Genomic DNA, 17,346 nt, shown 5'->3' with positions numbered 1-17,346 from the left:
GGCCCTTCCCATCATAGATCTGTTTCCAACCAGTCTAAACAACAAATGTCCCATGCTTTGCTCCAGGGGAGGAAGAAGTCTGGGCTCCCTCTCAGATGCATTTCTGATTCATTGGGACAGGAATCTGCTCTAAGGGTTTTCCCCCCCGATCCCTCTGATGCACAGAGTTCTTAGGGAAATAAAACTAGACAGGGCTCAAGCCATCTTAATAGTCCTGGCATGGGCATGACAATTTTTGTACTGAGATGGTACATCTATTGATTCAACTGCAATTCAAGCTAACAGTCACTCTGGACATAATATCCCAGGACTGAGAGCTTATTCTAAATCCAGATCCAATGTCTCTATATCTACTGGATTGTAGGCTCTCTGGCTGAGCTTGAAGGTAGATGTTGCTCAGCAGAGGTATAGAACATTCTCATTCAGAGCCCAAATTCTTCAAGGCTTATGGGGCCAAATGGAAACATTTTCATTATGGGCTTCCCACCGTAACTTTCCTCCTGTGGGTGTCTGTTCCTATCCTCCTAGATTACCTGTCTGTCATTGAAGCTTTCAGGTTTCTCCAGAAGTTCTGTTAAGTTCTCTCAGTAGCAATATCGCCAATACAGGGATGCATTTTTTTTTCCTGGTTCTCCAGTAACCAAATTTTGGAAGGGGCTATTCTGTGTGTTAAGGATTTTTTCCCCTCCCTTAGACATACATGTAGTACTCCTATCTCAGAGCCTCCGTTTCAACCTACATCGTCCTGTTCTTTGTGTTTTGTCTATTAAGACAACATTCTTATATTGGTGCTCTACTCGCAAACTGAGTAAAAATCCAAGCACCGATGGTAGGACCACCTTCCATAAGGACAGTTACTCTCCATTCTCATTCTAAATTTCTGCCTCAAATGCTCTCGGTCTTTCACTTTAATCAGTTTATTCTCTTACAAGTGTTCTTTCCAAGACCTCACTCGTCCCCTGCAGATGCTTCGACATTTTAAGAGCTATCTTATATTACCTCAAGAAGACAAAACCATCGCACAGATCACCCAGGCAATTTATCTTCTGGTGATAAGTCCAGAGGACTGACTGTTTTGACACAGACTCTCAAAATGGATGTCAGACTGCATTAGCATTTCTAGTGAACTGAATCATAGACTATCAGGGTTGGAAGGGACCTCAGGAGGTCATCTAGTCCAACCCCCTGCTCAAAGCAGGACTAATCCCCAGACAGGCTTTTGCCCCAAATCCCTAAATGGCCCCCTCAAGGATTGAACTCACAACCCTGGGTTTAGCAGGCCAATGCTCAAAACACTGAGCTATTCCTTCCCCCCATAAAGGAGGTCAGAATAGATTATCATAATGGTCCCTTCTGACCTTAAAGTCTTTGAAAGAGCTCAGGCAACTTTCTCAGCCTTTTTAAGAGGCATCCCTGTACTCAAAATCTGTAGAGCAGCTCCTTGGAGCTCCATACATTCCTTTATAAACTGCTGTTCTTTAGTGTCAGCCTTTAGATCTGATACACAGTTTGGCAGGGCATTCTTACAGATCTTATTCAAATAGGACTCCTGGCACCCATCACCTTAGAGCGACAGCTGCCTGCCAGTCACCTAAAGTGAGATTCAACTGGCTTTTGTTTCTGAATTTGTTGTGGTATTTTGTACTTGTGCAGGTGAGACGCTAGTTGCACTGGGTAGAGCTGGGCAGTTTGGGCAGACATGCCAGTTTCCTCCACATGCCCCTTTGCTAGCACCCCTCACTCCTGACCTGCAGTTCTGGTGCACTGCAGTTCTGAGTCACATGTACCCCCTACTTCCCTGCAGACTGGTTTCTCGGTCATGCCACATTGATCTGGTAGCTTGTGATGCACATACATTGGCACTAAAGTAAAGACACGTCCAATTGAAGCCTGGCTTCTAGCAGTGGCTGTTCAGGGCAGTGGGTTGCTGTGTTCCTCCAGAAGAGTTTGCACCCAGCAGTGCGGGTTTCATTTGTCTGGTGGTACCTTTGTGATACAGATCACAATATAGCAGGTGAAACCTCCTCTTTGGAGACCTGGAACACCAGCTGTAGTGGGCTGGGAGCAGAAATGTGCAGTAAGACACCAAGCTCAGATTCCTGCCCAGGGACTCTGAGCTTCACTCTTGGTGCTGAACATTTTCTGTTCCTCCCTCCATCCCCTCCCCAGTTCCTAGGGAAACACTGTGCACCAGCAAAAATGAAAGTATGGGGGATGCCAACACCTAATTTATTTGTTTCAGAGGGGAAGGATGGGATTGGGTGCGACCTTCTGCTCAACCCTCCCGGAAGCTCTGATCAGGAGGAAGAGGAGCAAGAATCAGACAGCTTCATGTTTGAGTTCTCAGACAAGCCCCTGCTTCCTTGCTATAACCTCCAGGTGTCGGTCTCACGTGGGTGAGTGTTACTTCCTATTTTTGCATAGCAAATCCTGGGCAGAGCAAATTTCTGACAAATTTGGGGACCCAGTGAGCGTATTGAGAAATGGGAGCAGGAACGGAGAACGTGAGTCCTCAGGGTTAGCTGAGAGTGGAAGTAGGCACCAGGCTGCCCTCAGAAGGGGGCAGAGCAATATGCAGTGTACATGGGCTGTCTCTATATTGGGCAAGAGATGATGCCTGCTTGAGCACTTTTGAGAGCCTTAGGTGATTGCTCACCTAGGTAACAGGCATTGTAGCATCCCAATAGAGAATGTTAATGCTTTGCACATACCTTTCATATTCCATTGGTAGGTCTCAAAGCACTTTGCCAAGGTGGGCAAAATGTCATTATCCTTATCTGACCAACTTCTGTTGGTGAGAGACACAAGCTTTTGAGCTTACACAAAGCTCTTCCTCAGGTCAGAAGAAGAAGAGCTCTGTGTAGCTCAAAAGCTTGTCTTTCTCACCAACAGAAGTTGGTCCAATTACAGATATTACCTCAACAACCTTGTCGCTCATATCCTGGGACCAACACAGCTTTAGCACCACTGCAAACGTTCCCATTATGTGACAGTTGGGCGGTGGAGGCATAGAGAGGTTCCAAGTTCCCTAAGGTTATGCAGCAAGTCGGTAACAGAGCCAGGAATAGTACTCAAGTCTCTTGGGTCCCATTTTGGTGCTCTACCCACTGCACGGAGCTGTCTCATAAAGGCATAGAGTATTGGCCATTGTTCTGTTTGGGAACGGAAGGGAGGACACAAGCCTTACAAAACCCCAAAACAAAGATGCAAATAAGAGGTCAGAAATCATGAACTTTTGGGTGGCTATGTGGTTTAGGAAGGAGCTCAGACTGAAGCCTATAAGAATGAAAAATGCAGATGAGAGCAACATTTTCTGTAGTTCATTTGTTTGTGAACTTTCTGTCCTAAACTCTTGTTTAGTATTGCTGTACACTTTTACAGCTCTGACTTCCTGCTCCAAAGGTGAGTGTGTTTCAGTGTTGTAAAGAATTCAGTGGAGATATTTCGGGATACATTTACAAATTTAAAGTTATTCTTATTTATCCTTTTTCATAAAACAAGCACAGGAGGCACTGGATTAAAAGACATGTCATTTCAAAATACTTAAGAAATAATCTTTTTTGAAGTGACATTCTTTTAAGAACTACATAGGATGCAGTATATGAGTTTCCTGATGAGTTCTCTGCTGCAGGACATTGAGGCAAACAGATGGATACATTTCATAGCTAGAGTAAATGCATGTATATGAGTGACATCTACAGTTACATTAGCTGGGATAAAATCACAAGGCCTATCAATCTTTAATCTTTCTTCTTCGAGTGCTTGCTCATATCGATTCCAATTAGGTGTGCACGCGCTGCGTGCACGATCGTCGGAGAATTTTCTACCCTAGCAACACCCAGTGGGTCGGCTGTGGAGCCCCCTGGAGTGGAGCCTTCATGGCGCTGGATATATACCCCAGCCGACCCAGTGCCCCCTCAGTTCCTTCTTACCACCCCTGACGGTTGTTGGAACTGTGGAGCGCAGCATAGCTGTTCTCCACTCTCCCTAGGTTATCCTGTTATTTCTGTAGATAGTTGTAGTTATATCTGTTGTATAGTGTTAGATAGTTATTCATCTTACTTTTTAATAGTTGTAAATAGTTAGCGGGGGTTAAGGGGGTTGTTCTCCCCCCCTTTTCCCCCCGGCACATAGCCGGGCTCATGCCCAAGGCTCCTGGCTTTAAGCCGTACGCGTCCTGCGCTAAGCCTATGCCCACGAGTGATCCGCACGACTCATGTCTGAATTGTCTAGGAGAGTCCCATCAGACAGATAAGTGTAAGATCTGTAAGGCCTTCAGACCGAGAACCAAAAAGGAGCAGGACTTTAGGCTTAGGCAGCTCCTCATGGAGGCAGCACTTAGCCCGGATCCTCCATCGGCTCGTCCAGCCCCAGCACCGAGTGCCTCGGTGTGCAGCGCCCCTGCGGCACCGACCGGTACTGCACCGCGGGCAGAGTCGGACAAGGCCTCACGGCACCGGCCTCCTTCGGCACCGCACCTGCCACAGGGGCCTTGTCGCCGGTCCTTGTCTCCGGGACACAAGAAATCCCGCAAGGCGCAGGAGACTGCTGTTCTGAAGACACCGGCTCCCCCGGTGCCGGGGGTAGAGCCGCATCCACCTTTGGACCACCAGAAGCAAGTGCCTGCTACACCGTCGACTCCGGCACCGCAGCTGTTGAGTCCGGTGCGGACTGGATCACCACCTCGGTTGGTGGTGGAGCCTTGTCTTCCGTCCACCCCAGAGACCTTTGCGACGGCGAGAGACCTTATTGCTCTCACGGAGCCAGCACCGCCCCAACCACTGGCACCGTCGGCTCCTCGCGCAGTGCAATCCAGGGGCAAGCCTGCCCTGGTGCGCCCGCCGTCTCAGGGCGTGGACTCATGGCACCGCTCCAGGTCTCGGAGCAGGTCCCGACGCCGCTCGCAGTCCCGGCGCCGACTATCGCCTCGGCACCAGTCGTACTCGCGGCCAAGATCCTCGTCGCGGCACCGCTCTACGTCTCGGCACCGTCACGATCATCAGTACTGATCGGACTCCAGACGTAGTTCCTGGCACCGGTACGAGCGCCGCTCGAGTTCAAGGGGCCGCTCCCAGTACCATGTCTACTCGCGGTCATCCTCATCCAGGTCCAGATCCGGATCTCAGCACCGACATGGCTACCGGCACCGATCCCGGTACCGCTCACCGGCACCGCGCAGGGACCGATCAGCTCCGGACCGGCACCGATCGGCACCATATCATCCTGAGCAGATTTCGACACATTCGGCACCGACTTGGCCCTTGAGATCAGCGTCTCGCTCCTCCGATGGGGCCTCGAGATCGGCATACCCTCCTCAGGGGCAGGCTGCTGCAGCTGACTTGGGCCACTGGCAGGAGGTGGCGGAGGACCCTGCACAGAGACCTATGCACTGGTCGTTCTGGACCCTGTGGGCGTATCACCAGGTGCAGGGGGCTCCACCATCAGCCTCTCGCTCGGCACGCTCTGAGCCCAGGGCCCCGGAGGCCACCATCTCCCGCCCTCCCCCAGGGGGCATGGAGGCTCCCGTGCCTACACCACCTGCAGCCCTGGACCCAGGGGCAGGCGATGCTCTGCTTCAGGGACCCTTGGAGCAGGACCCGCCATTAGACCCCTTGCCACCTGAGGCATCCTCCTCATCTTCCCCAGATGAGGCGGTGGCGGGCACAACCGCCACAGGTCCACCCCTGATAGATCTTCGTGCCCACCAAGACCTATTACATAGGGTGGCGCGTAATATGGATCTCCAGGCGGAGGAGATAGTAGAGGTACAGGACCCGGTGGTGAGCATCCTCTTGGCGGATGCCCCATCCAGGGTGGCATTGCCTTTGATTCGGACAATTCAGGCTAATGCCACTACAATATGGCAAACTCCTGCCTCTATTCCACCCACAGCCAGAGGGGTGGAAAGGAAGTACTTCGTCCCTTCCAAGGACTACGAGTACCTATATACTCATCCCCAACCGTGTTCACTAGTGGTGTCATTGGTGAACGCAAGGGAGCGTCACGGCCAGCAGGCTGCAGCACCCAAATCGAAGGACGCTAAGCGCTTCGATTTGTTTGGGCGTAAGGTGTATTCAGCGGGAGGGCTGCAACTCAGAGCGGCTAACCAGCAGGCGCTCTTGAGCCGCTATAACTTTAATTCCTGGAACTCTATGGGGAAGTTTAAGGAGTTGGTTCCCCAAGACTCAAGGGAAGAGTTCGGGGCCTTAGTGGAGGAGGGTAAGAAGGTGGCACGGACCTCCTTACAGGCCTCCTTGGACATAGCGGACTCGTCTGCGAGGATGCTGGCCTCAGGTATCGCCATGCGGCGAGTCTCCTGGCTCCAGGTCTCGGGCTTGCCGCCGGAACTGCAGCAGACCCTGCAGGATTTACCCTTTGAGGGCCACGGGCTGTTCTCGGAGAAGATGGACTCTCGGCTGCAGAGCCTCAAGGACTCGAACGATCATGCCCTCCCTGGGGATGCATGTCCCAGGGCCCCAGCGCAGACCCTTTGGGCCCCAGCCTCAAAGGTTCTACCCTCCCCCGCCTCGTCCGAGACAGGACTTCGCCAGAAGGCAGGGACGAGGTGGTAGGCGAAGGTCGACCGGCCCTCAACCCGGTCAGAACCAGGGGCCGCCTAGGCCACCTTCAGGCCCTAGGCAGAACTTTTGAAGGTGCGGTCGAGGACGGCGCCCCAGCCACTACCCAGGATCCAGCTCCCTCCTTTCGGGATCGCCTCTCCCGTTTCCACCGTGCTTGGTCCCTTATAACCTCGGACCGTTGGGTCCTTCGCACGGTGGAGAGGGGATACGCTCTCCAGTTTTCTTCGTTCCCTCCCTCCCACCCCCCCTCCCCGTCCCTCTTCAGGGACCCTTCTCACGAGCATCTCCTTACACAGGAGGTTTTTGGGCTCCTCTCTATGGGGGCCATAGAGGAGGTTCCGCCAGAGTTAAGGGGCAGGGGGTTTTATTCCCGCTACTTCCTGATCCCCAAGTCAAAGGGGGGTCTGCGACCCATCTTAGACTTACGCGGACTCAACAAATTCATAGTAAAGTTGAAGTTCCGCATGGTATCATTGGGGACCATTATCCCTTCCCTGGATCCTGGAGACTGGTTCGCCGCCCTCAACATGAAGGACTCATATTTTCATATAGCGATCTATCCGCCTCACAGGCGCTTCCTGCTATTTGTGGTAAACAAGGTGCACTACCAATTTGCAGTCCTTCCCTTCGGCTTGTCCTCGGCCCCCAGAGTGTTCACAGAATGTATGGCTGTCGTGGCAGCATACCTTCGTCGACAAGGCATACAGGTGTTTCCGTACTTAGACGCTGGTACGCTGCTGCACCAGAGAGCAAGTTCAAGCTCACGTCCACATAATAGTACACACATTCCACGAGTTGGGCATTCTACTCAACAACGAGAAGTCCACTCTAGAGCCAACCCAGAGGATAGAATTTATTGGGGCAGTCCTAGACTCCAGACGTGCCCGAGCTATTCTACCAGACAGTCGCTTTCATACCGTCACAAGCATCATTCGAGGGCTCAGGGCCTTTCCGATTACCACAATGAGGACGTGCCTTGCCCTGTTGGGTCACATGGCTTCTTGCACTTATGTAACCAGGCATGCCAGACTTCGGCTCCGCCCACTTTAGGCCTGGGTATCATCGGTGTACCGTCCTTATCGGGACAACCTAAACATGGTGGTCACGGTTCCGAGCTCAGTCTTGACCTCCCTCACCTAGTGGCTGGATCACAAGGCAGTTTGCGCAGGAGTACCATTTCACGCCCCACAACCCTCCCTGCACCTGGTCACAGACGCTTCATCTCTAGGATGGGGCGCCCACCTCGGGGAGCACCATACCCAGGGCCTGTGGACCGCACCCCAACTAGCCCTGCACATCAATGTTCGAGAGCTGATGGCGGTGCGCCTGGCATGCCAGGCATTTCTCAATCTCCTACAGGGCCGTTGTGTGTTAGTTCTCACCGACAACACCACGGCCATGTTTTACATCAACAAACGAGGAGCCCGCTCGTCGCTTCTATGCCAAGAGGCCATTCGCCTCTGGGACTTCTGCATCTCCCACTTGATACATCTCACGGCATCGTTTCTTCCTGGAGTCCAGAATACGCTAGCGGACCATCTCAGCAGGTCCTTCCAGACACACGAGTGGTCAATTCGCCCAGACATCATCTATTCTGTCTTCCAGAGGTGGGGATTTCCCCAGGTCGACCTGTTTGCATCTCGAGCCAACAGGAAGTGCCACGCGTTCTGCTCCCTACAAGGGCAAGCTCTGGGCTCTCTGTCGGACGCGTTCCTTCTAACCTGGAAAGACCACCTGTTCTACGCTTTCCCTCCATTTCCTCTGGTCCACAGGGTACTGCTCAAGCTGCGCAGAGACCAGGCACAGCTAATTCTAGTCGCTCCAGCTTGGCCAAGGCAGCACTGGTACACCACATTGTTGGAGCTTTCGGTTCAAACACCGATCACACTTTCTTTGTGTCCAGATCTAATCTCTGAGGACCACGGCCAACTATGTCACCCCGACCTGCAGTCGCTCCACCTCATGGCGTGGATGCTCCATGGCTGAATCGGGCAGAGCGGCAATGCTCGCAGTCCGTCCAGCAGATTCTGCTGGGAAGTAGGAAGCCCTCTACACGGACCACTTACTTAGCCAAGTGGAAACGGTTCTCCTGTTGGTGCGAGCAGCGAGCCACGTCCCCCTTGCAGGTGCCTATTCCTCTCATACTTGAATATCTCCTATCCCTAAAACAGCAGGGCTTGGCGATATCTTCAGTCAGGGTTCACCTCGCCGCTATTTCGGCCTTCCACCCAGGAGAACTCGCTTCCTCGGTCTTCTCTAACCCAATGGTCATTAGATTCCTCAAGGGCTTAGACCGGATATACCACAGCAATGCCAGCCCGTTCCGACGTGGGATCTCAACCTGGTTCTCTCCAAGCTCACAGGGCCTCCGTTCGAGCCATTGGCTACCTGTTCACTCCTGTACCTATCCTGGAAGACAGCCTTCCTTGTAGCCATCACCTCAGCAAGGCGCGTTTCTGAACTCAAGGCGCTTACGTCCGAGCCCCCATACACTGTTTTCCATAAGGACAAGGTGTAGCTTCGCCCCCACCCTGCTTTTCTTCCCAAGGTAGTCTCACCGTTTCACGTGAACCAGGATATATTTCTCCCGGTCTTCCATCCTAAGCCACACGCTACTCGCCAAGACCAGCGTTTGCATTCTTTGGACGTACGCAGGGCCCTGGCTTTCTATATTGACCGTACAAAGCCGTTTAGGAAGACGAGACAACTCTTCGTTGCAGTGGCCGACCGGATGAAAGGCTTACCGGTCTCCTACAATGCCTGTCCTCTTGGATCACGTCCTGTATTCGTGCTTGCTACGACCTGGCCGGCGCCGCAACGCCGCACCTCACCGCTCACTCCACGAGGGCCCAGGCCTCCTCGACCGCCTTCCTGGCTCAAGTCCCGATCCAGGACATTTGTAGAGCTGCAGTTTGGTCGTCAGTCCACACATTCGCAGCTCACTATGCGCTGGTGCAGCAATCCAGAGACAATGCTGCATTCGGGTCAGCGATTTTGCACACAACAATGTCTCACTCCGACCCTACCACCTAGGTAAGGCTTGGGAGTCACCTAATTGGAATCGATATGAGCAAGCACTCGAAGAAGAAAAGACGGTTACTCACCATTCTAACTGTTGTTCTTCGAGATGTGTTGCTCATATCCATTCCAAACCCGCCCCCCTTCCCCACTGTCGGAGTAGCCGGCAAGAAGGAACTGAGGGGGCACTGATATCCAGCGCCATGAAGGCGCCACTCCAGGGGGCTCCACAGCCGACCCACTGGGTGTTGCTAGGGTAGAAAATTCTCTGACGATTGTGCACGCGGCGCGCGCACACCTAATTGGAATGGATATGAGCAACACATCTCGAAGAACAACAGTTACAATGGTGAGTAACCGTCTTTTCTGGCATAAGCACATTGCCAGTTGAAGACAAGCAGGGATATCCCTGTGGGACAGTATGGATGTGGTAAATGCTTTCTGCTGGGAATTAGTTACTGTTGGCTTGCCATGCTCAGGCACCTGGCCTCTTCATATACTAGGAAACCTGTCTTTGTTTTTCCCTCCATAGCTGCACTTACTTCTGTTCAGCCCCAAGAGTAGCTGTAACAGCAGCAGCTTGTGTAGATTCGTCTCTGGGATGCTACTGGGTTTTTTAATCATCATGTATGTCATCTGACTCTGCTCAAGTATAAGTGACACAGTACTTAAAACACCCTAGTGCCCTGTCTATACTAGCACCCCCACAAGTGGAGCTGTGCCAGTTGTAGCAACGGGGGGAAGCATCCTAGTGTAAACAAAGCCTTGAGTTGAGTGGGGCAATTAAGTGGGGGGTTTCGGTTGGCTGGCAACCCTGGGAAATCAAAAACAAATTTCAGTTCATGGTGGGGACAGACCCACAGTTTGTGAATCGAGCCTGAAAAATATTTCTGTCCAAAACTAATGAATTTGTGTCAAATTCAGGGAGAGTTTTGAAACTACCCAAAACTGAGGCGTTTAGCAAATAAGCTATTTCTCTGAAAAAATTTGCGCAGTTGTAATTTTGAGTATTCATCTTTGTTTTCTCCATCTGTGAAATGGGCCAATGCTCACTTCACTGTGTGTGGGTGGGTGGCAGGGTTGAGGCTCAGCTGATGTATGTAAAGTACTCTGAACACAAAAAGTGTTAACACAGGGCTCAGTCAAGGCTCCCTAGTTATGGTTGAAACTATGCTTCTCTTAGAAGCAAGGCATCTGTCATGGCAAACCGAACCTGAATTCTCCAGCATGGGCCCTGGATTCTTTTCAATATGCCACAGATTTTTTGTGTTGACACCATGTAGCTGCACCCTATACATACGCAAGGGCAGCTGAGGAGAGGACAGTTGGGCCACTTGGCACCTGGGAGATTGTTTTAACTGAAACCATACTTATCCTACAATTTGAAGCAATCAGCAGTAAATGAGTTAATATGAACACTATCATTATGTTAGGCTTCAGTGCTAATTTCCCCTTGAGATGAATGAACCATTCCAACCTCTAAGGGTACGTCCACGCTACAGCTGGAGGTGTAGTTCCCGGCTCAGGTAGATAAACGTGCTAACAGTATAGCTCTAGCAGCTTAGGTTAACCACCTGAATATGTAGTTAAGATGTATGGGATTGTACTCTGGGGAGCTAGCCTGAGCAGCTGCCCCTGCCGCTGTGACTACTCTGCTATTTTTAGTGCACAACCTCAATAAGCGCTAGCGCATATTCATCTACTCAAGTTGGGTATTGCACCTCTAGCTTCCATGGCTAAACACCAGAGTAAAAGAGAGTTAGAGGCAAAAAGACATCCTTTAAAAACTGGAAGTCAGATCCTACTGCGGAAAATGGAAAAGGAGCATAAATTCTTGCAATCAAGTGTAAAAGTATAATAAAGCAGGCCAAGAAAGACTTCAAAGAGCAACCAGCTAAGGACACACAAACTAATAGTAATAAATAAATTAAGTACATCAAAAGGAGGAAGCCTGCCAACAGTGGGGCCACTGGCTGATCGAGGTGCTAAAAGAGCACTCAAGGAAGACAAGGCTGTTGTTCAGATGCTAAATGAATTCTTTGCATCGGTCTTCACTGAAGAGGATATATGGGAGATCCCTACACATGAAACATTCTTTTTAGGTGATAAATCTAAGGAACTGTCCCAGATTGAGGTGTCAGTGGAGGAGGTTTTGGAACAAACTGATAAATTAAACTGTAATAAGTCACCAGGACCAGATGGTATTCATCCAAGAGTTGTGAAGGAACTCAAATACGAAATCGCAGAATTACTAGCTGTGGTATGTAATCTATGTCTTAAGTCAGCCTTTGTACCAGATGACAGGAGGGTAACTAATGTAATGCTGATTTTTTTTAAAAAAGGCTCCAGAGGCAATCCTGGCAATTACAGGCCAGTAAGGCTACCTTTAGTACCAAGCAAAGTGGTTGAAAGGATAGTAAGGAATAGAATTATCATCAGACTCATAGATGAACATGATATGTTGGGGAAGAGTCAACAAGGCTTTTGGAAAGGGAAATCACGCCTCACTAATCTATTAAAATTCTTTGAGTGGGTCAACAAGCATGTGGACAAGTGTGATCAAATGGATACAGTGCCCTTGGACTTTCCATAAACCTTTGACAAGGTCCCTCACCAAAGGCTCTTAAACTAAGCAATCATGGAATGAAAGGGAAGATTCTCTCCTGGATCAGTAACTGCTTAAACGATAGGAAACAAAGGGTAGGAATAAATGGTCAGTTTTCACAATGGAGAAACGGAAATAGCAGGCTCTCTCAAGGATCTGTACTGGGACCTGTGCTGCTCAACATATTCAGAAATTATATGTAAAAAGGGGGTGAATGGTGAGGTGTCAAAATTTGCAGACGATACAAAATTACTCAAGATAGTTAAGTCCAAAGCTGACAGTGAAGAATTACACAGGAGTCTCACAAAACTGGGTGGCTGGGAAACAAAATGGCAGGTGAAGTTCAATGTCGATAAGTGCAAAGTAATGCACATTGGAAAACACAATCCCAACTATACATATAAAATGATGGGGTCCAAATTAGCTGTTACCACTCAAGAAAGAGTCATTGTGGGTAGTTCTCTGAAAACATCCGCTCAATGTGCAGCGGCAGTCAAAAAAGCTAACAGTGTCAGGAACTATTAGGAAAGGTCTAGATAATAAAACAGAAAATATCATAATGCCTCTATATAAGTCCATGGTATGCCCACATCTTGAATATTGCATGCAGATGTGGTTGCCCCATCTCAAAAAAGATATACTAGGGTATAGAGAAGGCAACAAAAATGATTAGGGGTATGGAACAGCTTCCATAGGGGGAGAGATTAAAAAGACTAGAACTGTTCAGCTTGGAAAAAAGATGACTAGGGGGGATTTGATAAAGGTCTATACAATCATTAATGCTATGGAGAAAGTGAATAAGAGAGTGTTGTTTGCCTTTTCACATCACACAAGAATCTAGGGGTCACCAATGAAATTAATAAACAGCAGGATTAAAACATAATGCACCGTTAACCTGTGGAACTCATTGCCATGGGATGTTGTAAAGGCCAAACCTATAACTGGGTTCAAAAAGAATTAGATGATTTCATGGAGCATAGGTCCATCAATGGCTATTAGCCAAGATACTTATGAACCCAATCCCATGCTCCAGGTGCCTCTAAACCTCCAACTGCTAGAAGCTGGGACTGGACAACAGGTTGTGGATCACTCCAGATTGTCCTGTTCTGTTCATTTCCCCTAAAGCATCTGGCATTGGCCACTGTCAGGGATAGGATACTGGGTTCTATGGAGCATTGGTCAGACCAAGTATGGCCATTTTTATGTTCTAGCATAAATGTACTCTTAGAAATATTGTTCAGCTGAGATTCTGGAGCACAGCGATGTGGTAATAGGTGGATTTTCCTGACTCCGAGTTCATGGCATGCACCTTGACATGCAAACCTTAGCTTTTGATGTGAAAAGGACTTTTCTTTCAAATTCTTCATGACTGCTATTGATAGAACTATAATATTTTGCTTAAACTGCAAAAAACAAACAAAAAGGCAACATAGAAATGATCACTCCCCTTTCGGTCCCTGCTTACTGGAAAAATGTGAATGTTTCCCCATTTACGTATTCCTACTGTCTAAATGGACATGTGCTCATGGACAGGATAGATAGCCAGAAACTCAAAAGCCCTTAGCATTGCTCATCACTGAGTGGGTCACTGTTATAGCAGAAAAACATTTCAAGTGGCAGTGTTTAGTGTTTAACTTTCAATTGCAAAAGCTGAAAGGCTCCAGTTTAAGTAATTTTGACAGGGAAACGTGTCCAGTGCTAGTTTGCAGAGGACAGAGAGGAGGCAGAAATAAGTGGTGGTATTTCCCCCAGGCTGCCATATTCTGAGCTTCACCCACCCTGATGCCAAAATGAGACCATGCAGATCTTCATAACAATTGCCCCTCGTTTTTCTTGCATGCTTTAACTGGCAGTGACCATGCAAAGGAGTGTTTAAAAAATTGGGTTTATCCTGCTGCATTGTGTCTGTTTCTTTGACTTATAAAGGAAGGGCTGGAACATGAGGGTTTTCTCACTAGTTTTTTGCCTTAAGCCTTGTTTTCTCTCTCTCTCTCTCTCTCTCTCTACTGTTTAATTAAATCAGTTAGGCTCTGACGTAGTTGAGTGGTACAGCCCCCAAGTATAGATGTTCTGAAATACATTTGAGAGGCCTCAAAGTGACTTTAGCTTACTGCCCACACAAGGGGCTTGGCACCAGTTAAACTAAACCAGTTTCTAAACTGATTTAGTTATAGTACAATTTTTGTTATAAGATGTAAAAACTCCTTTCCCTTAATTGCTCAGCTATTATTCTCTTCACTGTTGTGATTTCACCATTGCACTAGTTCTTTAGTCCATCAGTCTAGACAGGATCTGAATTTCTCATGCTTAAAATAAAGTAGAAATAAAAACTCTGGTGGGCGGCAATGGATGCTTCAGCTTTTCTTGATGCATCATAACAAAAACTGGGAGGGGCACTAGCCCAGCTTTCCTTTGGTACCCGATCCGCATTCCCTCCCAGCTTGTCCAGTCCAGGCAGAGTTTCTCAGATCCACGTGGACACAATACAGTCCAGTACGTGTATTGTTTGTATATGCAATGTATGACTATACTTTGCTGTAAAGCACTGTGTGGAGGACCACAGCTGGTGTGAATGTGGCACTTGGACATCACACTACATTTGGAGGAGGGAGGTCTCTGGCAGCTGTGAGGGAGCAACCAGTACAATTCAGCTGGTGAAGTTTTTGGCATCTACATTGTTTGCTCTTGCCCAGAGGCTGCCCTCGTGTGCTAGCTGTTACCTGAGAACACAGCATGACAAGACCCAAAGAGCTTACATTGAAGTCTTTTCACTACATGCCGTGGTATGCACATGGGTCATTATGTGCTGCAAATAATTTGATACATAGTTTTTATGCCCATAACCCTACATAACCCATAACCTAACATATCTGATGAAGAGACCCCAGTTCAGGAAGACTTCTGCATTGGATGCTTTCTTTCAAAATAAGATAGGAGCTGAATGGTGCCTGGTTTGACCTTCCTTTCTGATTTCCCCACCTGAAATCAAGTCTGTGTGTTGGGCCAGCAACTCACACCAAAGGTTGGGCCTGAGACCTTCCTGAATATGTCCCTGTGCAGCTTCAAAGCACCCCTGGAGTAGGTGTACTGAGGAGGAGCCCAGTGAATTCCAGACTGACTTTCCTCTTTGGAACAAGAGGAGAACTGGGCCTCCTCGATCCCTGCCTATCTTGTAAGGATGGTTCTTAAGGGTTGCAAGAGAATGAGCTCCCACAATGGATTTCACAAGTTTCATGGGAGCATCCTTTCTTCCTTTTTGTAGACCTAGGAAATTCCATCCGAAAACGCAGGGCTCATTAAGGCTGGACAGTTAGCAGCCAGAAGTCAGAGGACGCCAGCCCTCATGTAATAAGGCATTATGATAGAGGCTTAAAGACATGCACATACTATTTCTTCAATAGTGCAGTATATCATACAGCTGTTCTGACAGCTTTGAAAGCTGGGCAGTGACTGAGGTGAGCTCAGTGCGAACTTTGGGCTTCCCTGACTTCAGAGTGTTTATGGGTGCAACTTGGACCTTCACCCAACACAGAGTGCAGTTGGAATTTCTCAGGATTTTTTTGTACTCCCCATAAGTGTAAGTTACTGAAGCCTGTGCCTGGGAATGACAGAAGTGCCAAGCGTTCTCTTGCCATCACCAGAGCTGGACTACTGCTGACAGCTGGATTTTCCAGCGTCCCAAGCATGTGTACATTTATTTTTTACATCTGGCAGGCCATGAAACCACCAGATCTTCGCTCACATGCTGATTGCTGGCTTGCTTTTGTCCTGTTTCATTTCCAATGCAGTGTTAGAGACCGCTGTCACAAACCAGTGCTGTAGCTGTGTCTTCTCTCAAAGCAACTGGCAGACAGTTTCACAATATCACCAACTGCTAATACCTAGCTAGAGCACTTTTTTAGACCAGCTACTAGCACCCTCTTGCAATTAAAGTGAGAGAGGAGTTTGATGGTAATGAGACCCATGTGATGAAGCAAGTTTGGGGTCACACCATTGCATCCCAGTGCTCACACCACTTTGGTAAGCCCAGTAAACTTTCCCATGCACTGAGTCTGGCTCCTTGATGAGAGAGAAACCACCATGGATTTTTAAACCACCCTCTAGCATCTTGCTATGGGTACTGTCAGAGACAAGATGGTGTAGCTAGTCTGCTATTGTCTGTTTCAGTATGTCCAATTGCTGGGAGTGACCAATCTGTCTTATGTATGTGTGTCCAGGGTTACATGACAATACATGTACCAAAGTTGACCATAGCAGCAGCAGGGAAGTGTGCAGTATGGGCCATTCCATATGGGTTTGTGAGGGAGATTAGGACCTAATTCCAGGTCTTGGATTGATAAAGGTTAATTCTTGCCTGTGGGAGGTTAAATTACCAGCCACACAATTGTGGGCCAGGCCCTCACTCAAGAAACCATCACTAGACATTAATGACCTTACCGGTCTATTCAGGGGTAGTACCATATGACTGGAGAATAGCTAACATTGTACTTCTATTTAAGAAGGGGGGGGGGGTGATCTGGGCAATAACATACATGTTAGTCCTGCAAGGCTTTAGAACACATTGTGAAGGAAAGGAAAATTACATTCATGGAGTTAAACGGTAGAGGGGATGTGATGCAAGGTAGATCATGCCAGGGTAACCTGACTTCCTCCTTTGAGACAATAACTGATTATTTTAGAGAAGGGAAGTACAGCAGATCTAATATACTTGTACTTCAGTAAATCATTTGGCACAGTACCATGTGAAATTATTAAATAAATTATGGAGAATGGGGATCAGTACAAGCATTGTAAGGTGGATAAGGAACTGGCTAAATAGAAGAAGGCAACAGGTTATTGTGAAAGGTGAATTATCGGACAGGAGGGAGGTTACTAGTGGAGCTCCTCAAGGATTGGCCTTGGGACCAATCTTAGTCAATGTTTTTATTAATGAGCTTGGCACGAAAAGCAGGAGTGTGCTAATGACGTTTGCTAATGATACAAAGATGGGAGGCATCATCTGTACAGAGGAGGATCAGAACATTATACAGGAAGATCTGAATAAACTTGAAGATGGGAGTGACAGAAATGGGATGAAATTCAGTGCACTTAGGGTCTAATAATAATTTCTTGTACAAGCTGTGGCTCATCAGTTGGAAATGG

At 48.5% G+C, this 17,346-nt stretch overlaps 1 protein-coding gene across 2 annotated transcripts in view; it reads left to right on the top strand.

Moving 5' to 3' along the window:
* Positions 1-17,346, top strand: part of BCORL1 (BCL6 corepressor like 1) — a 51,004-nt gene that overhangs the window by 26,631 nt on the left and 7,027 nt on the right. For both annotated transcript variants that reach the window (XM_054040704.1, XM_054040705.1), the window contains one exon: positions 2,243-2,396. In XM_054040704.1, the coding sequence (XP_053896679.1) occupies positions 2,243-2,396 (154 nt within the window). The remainder of the gene's footprint in view (positions 1-2,242; positions 2,397-17,346) is intronic.

This window comes from Malaclemys terrapin, chromosome 9 (genome assembly GCF_027887155.1).
Source record: "Malaclemys terrapin pileata isolate rMalTer1 chromosome 9, rMalTer1.hap1, whole genome shotgun sequence".
NCBI classification, from domain to species: Eukaryota; Metazoa; Chordata; order Testudines; family Emydidae; genus Malaclemys; species Malaclemys terrapin.
This window is presented reverse-complemented; position numbering and strand designations above follow the sequence as displayed.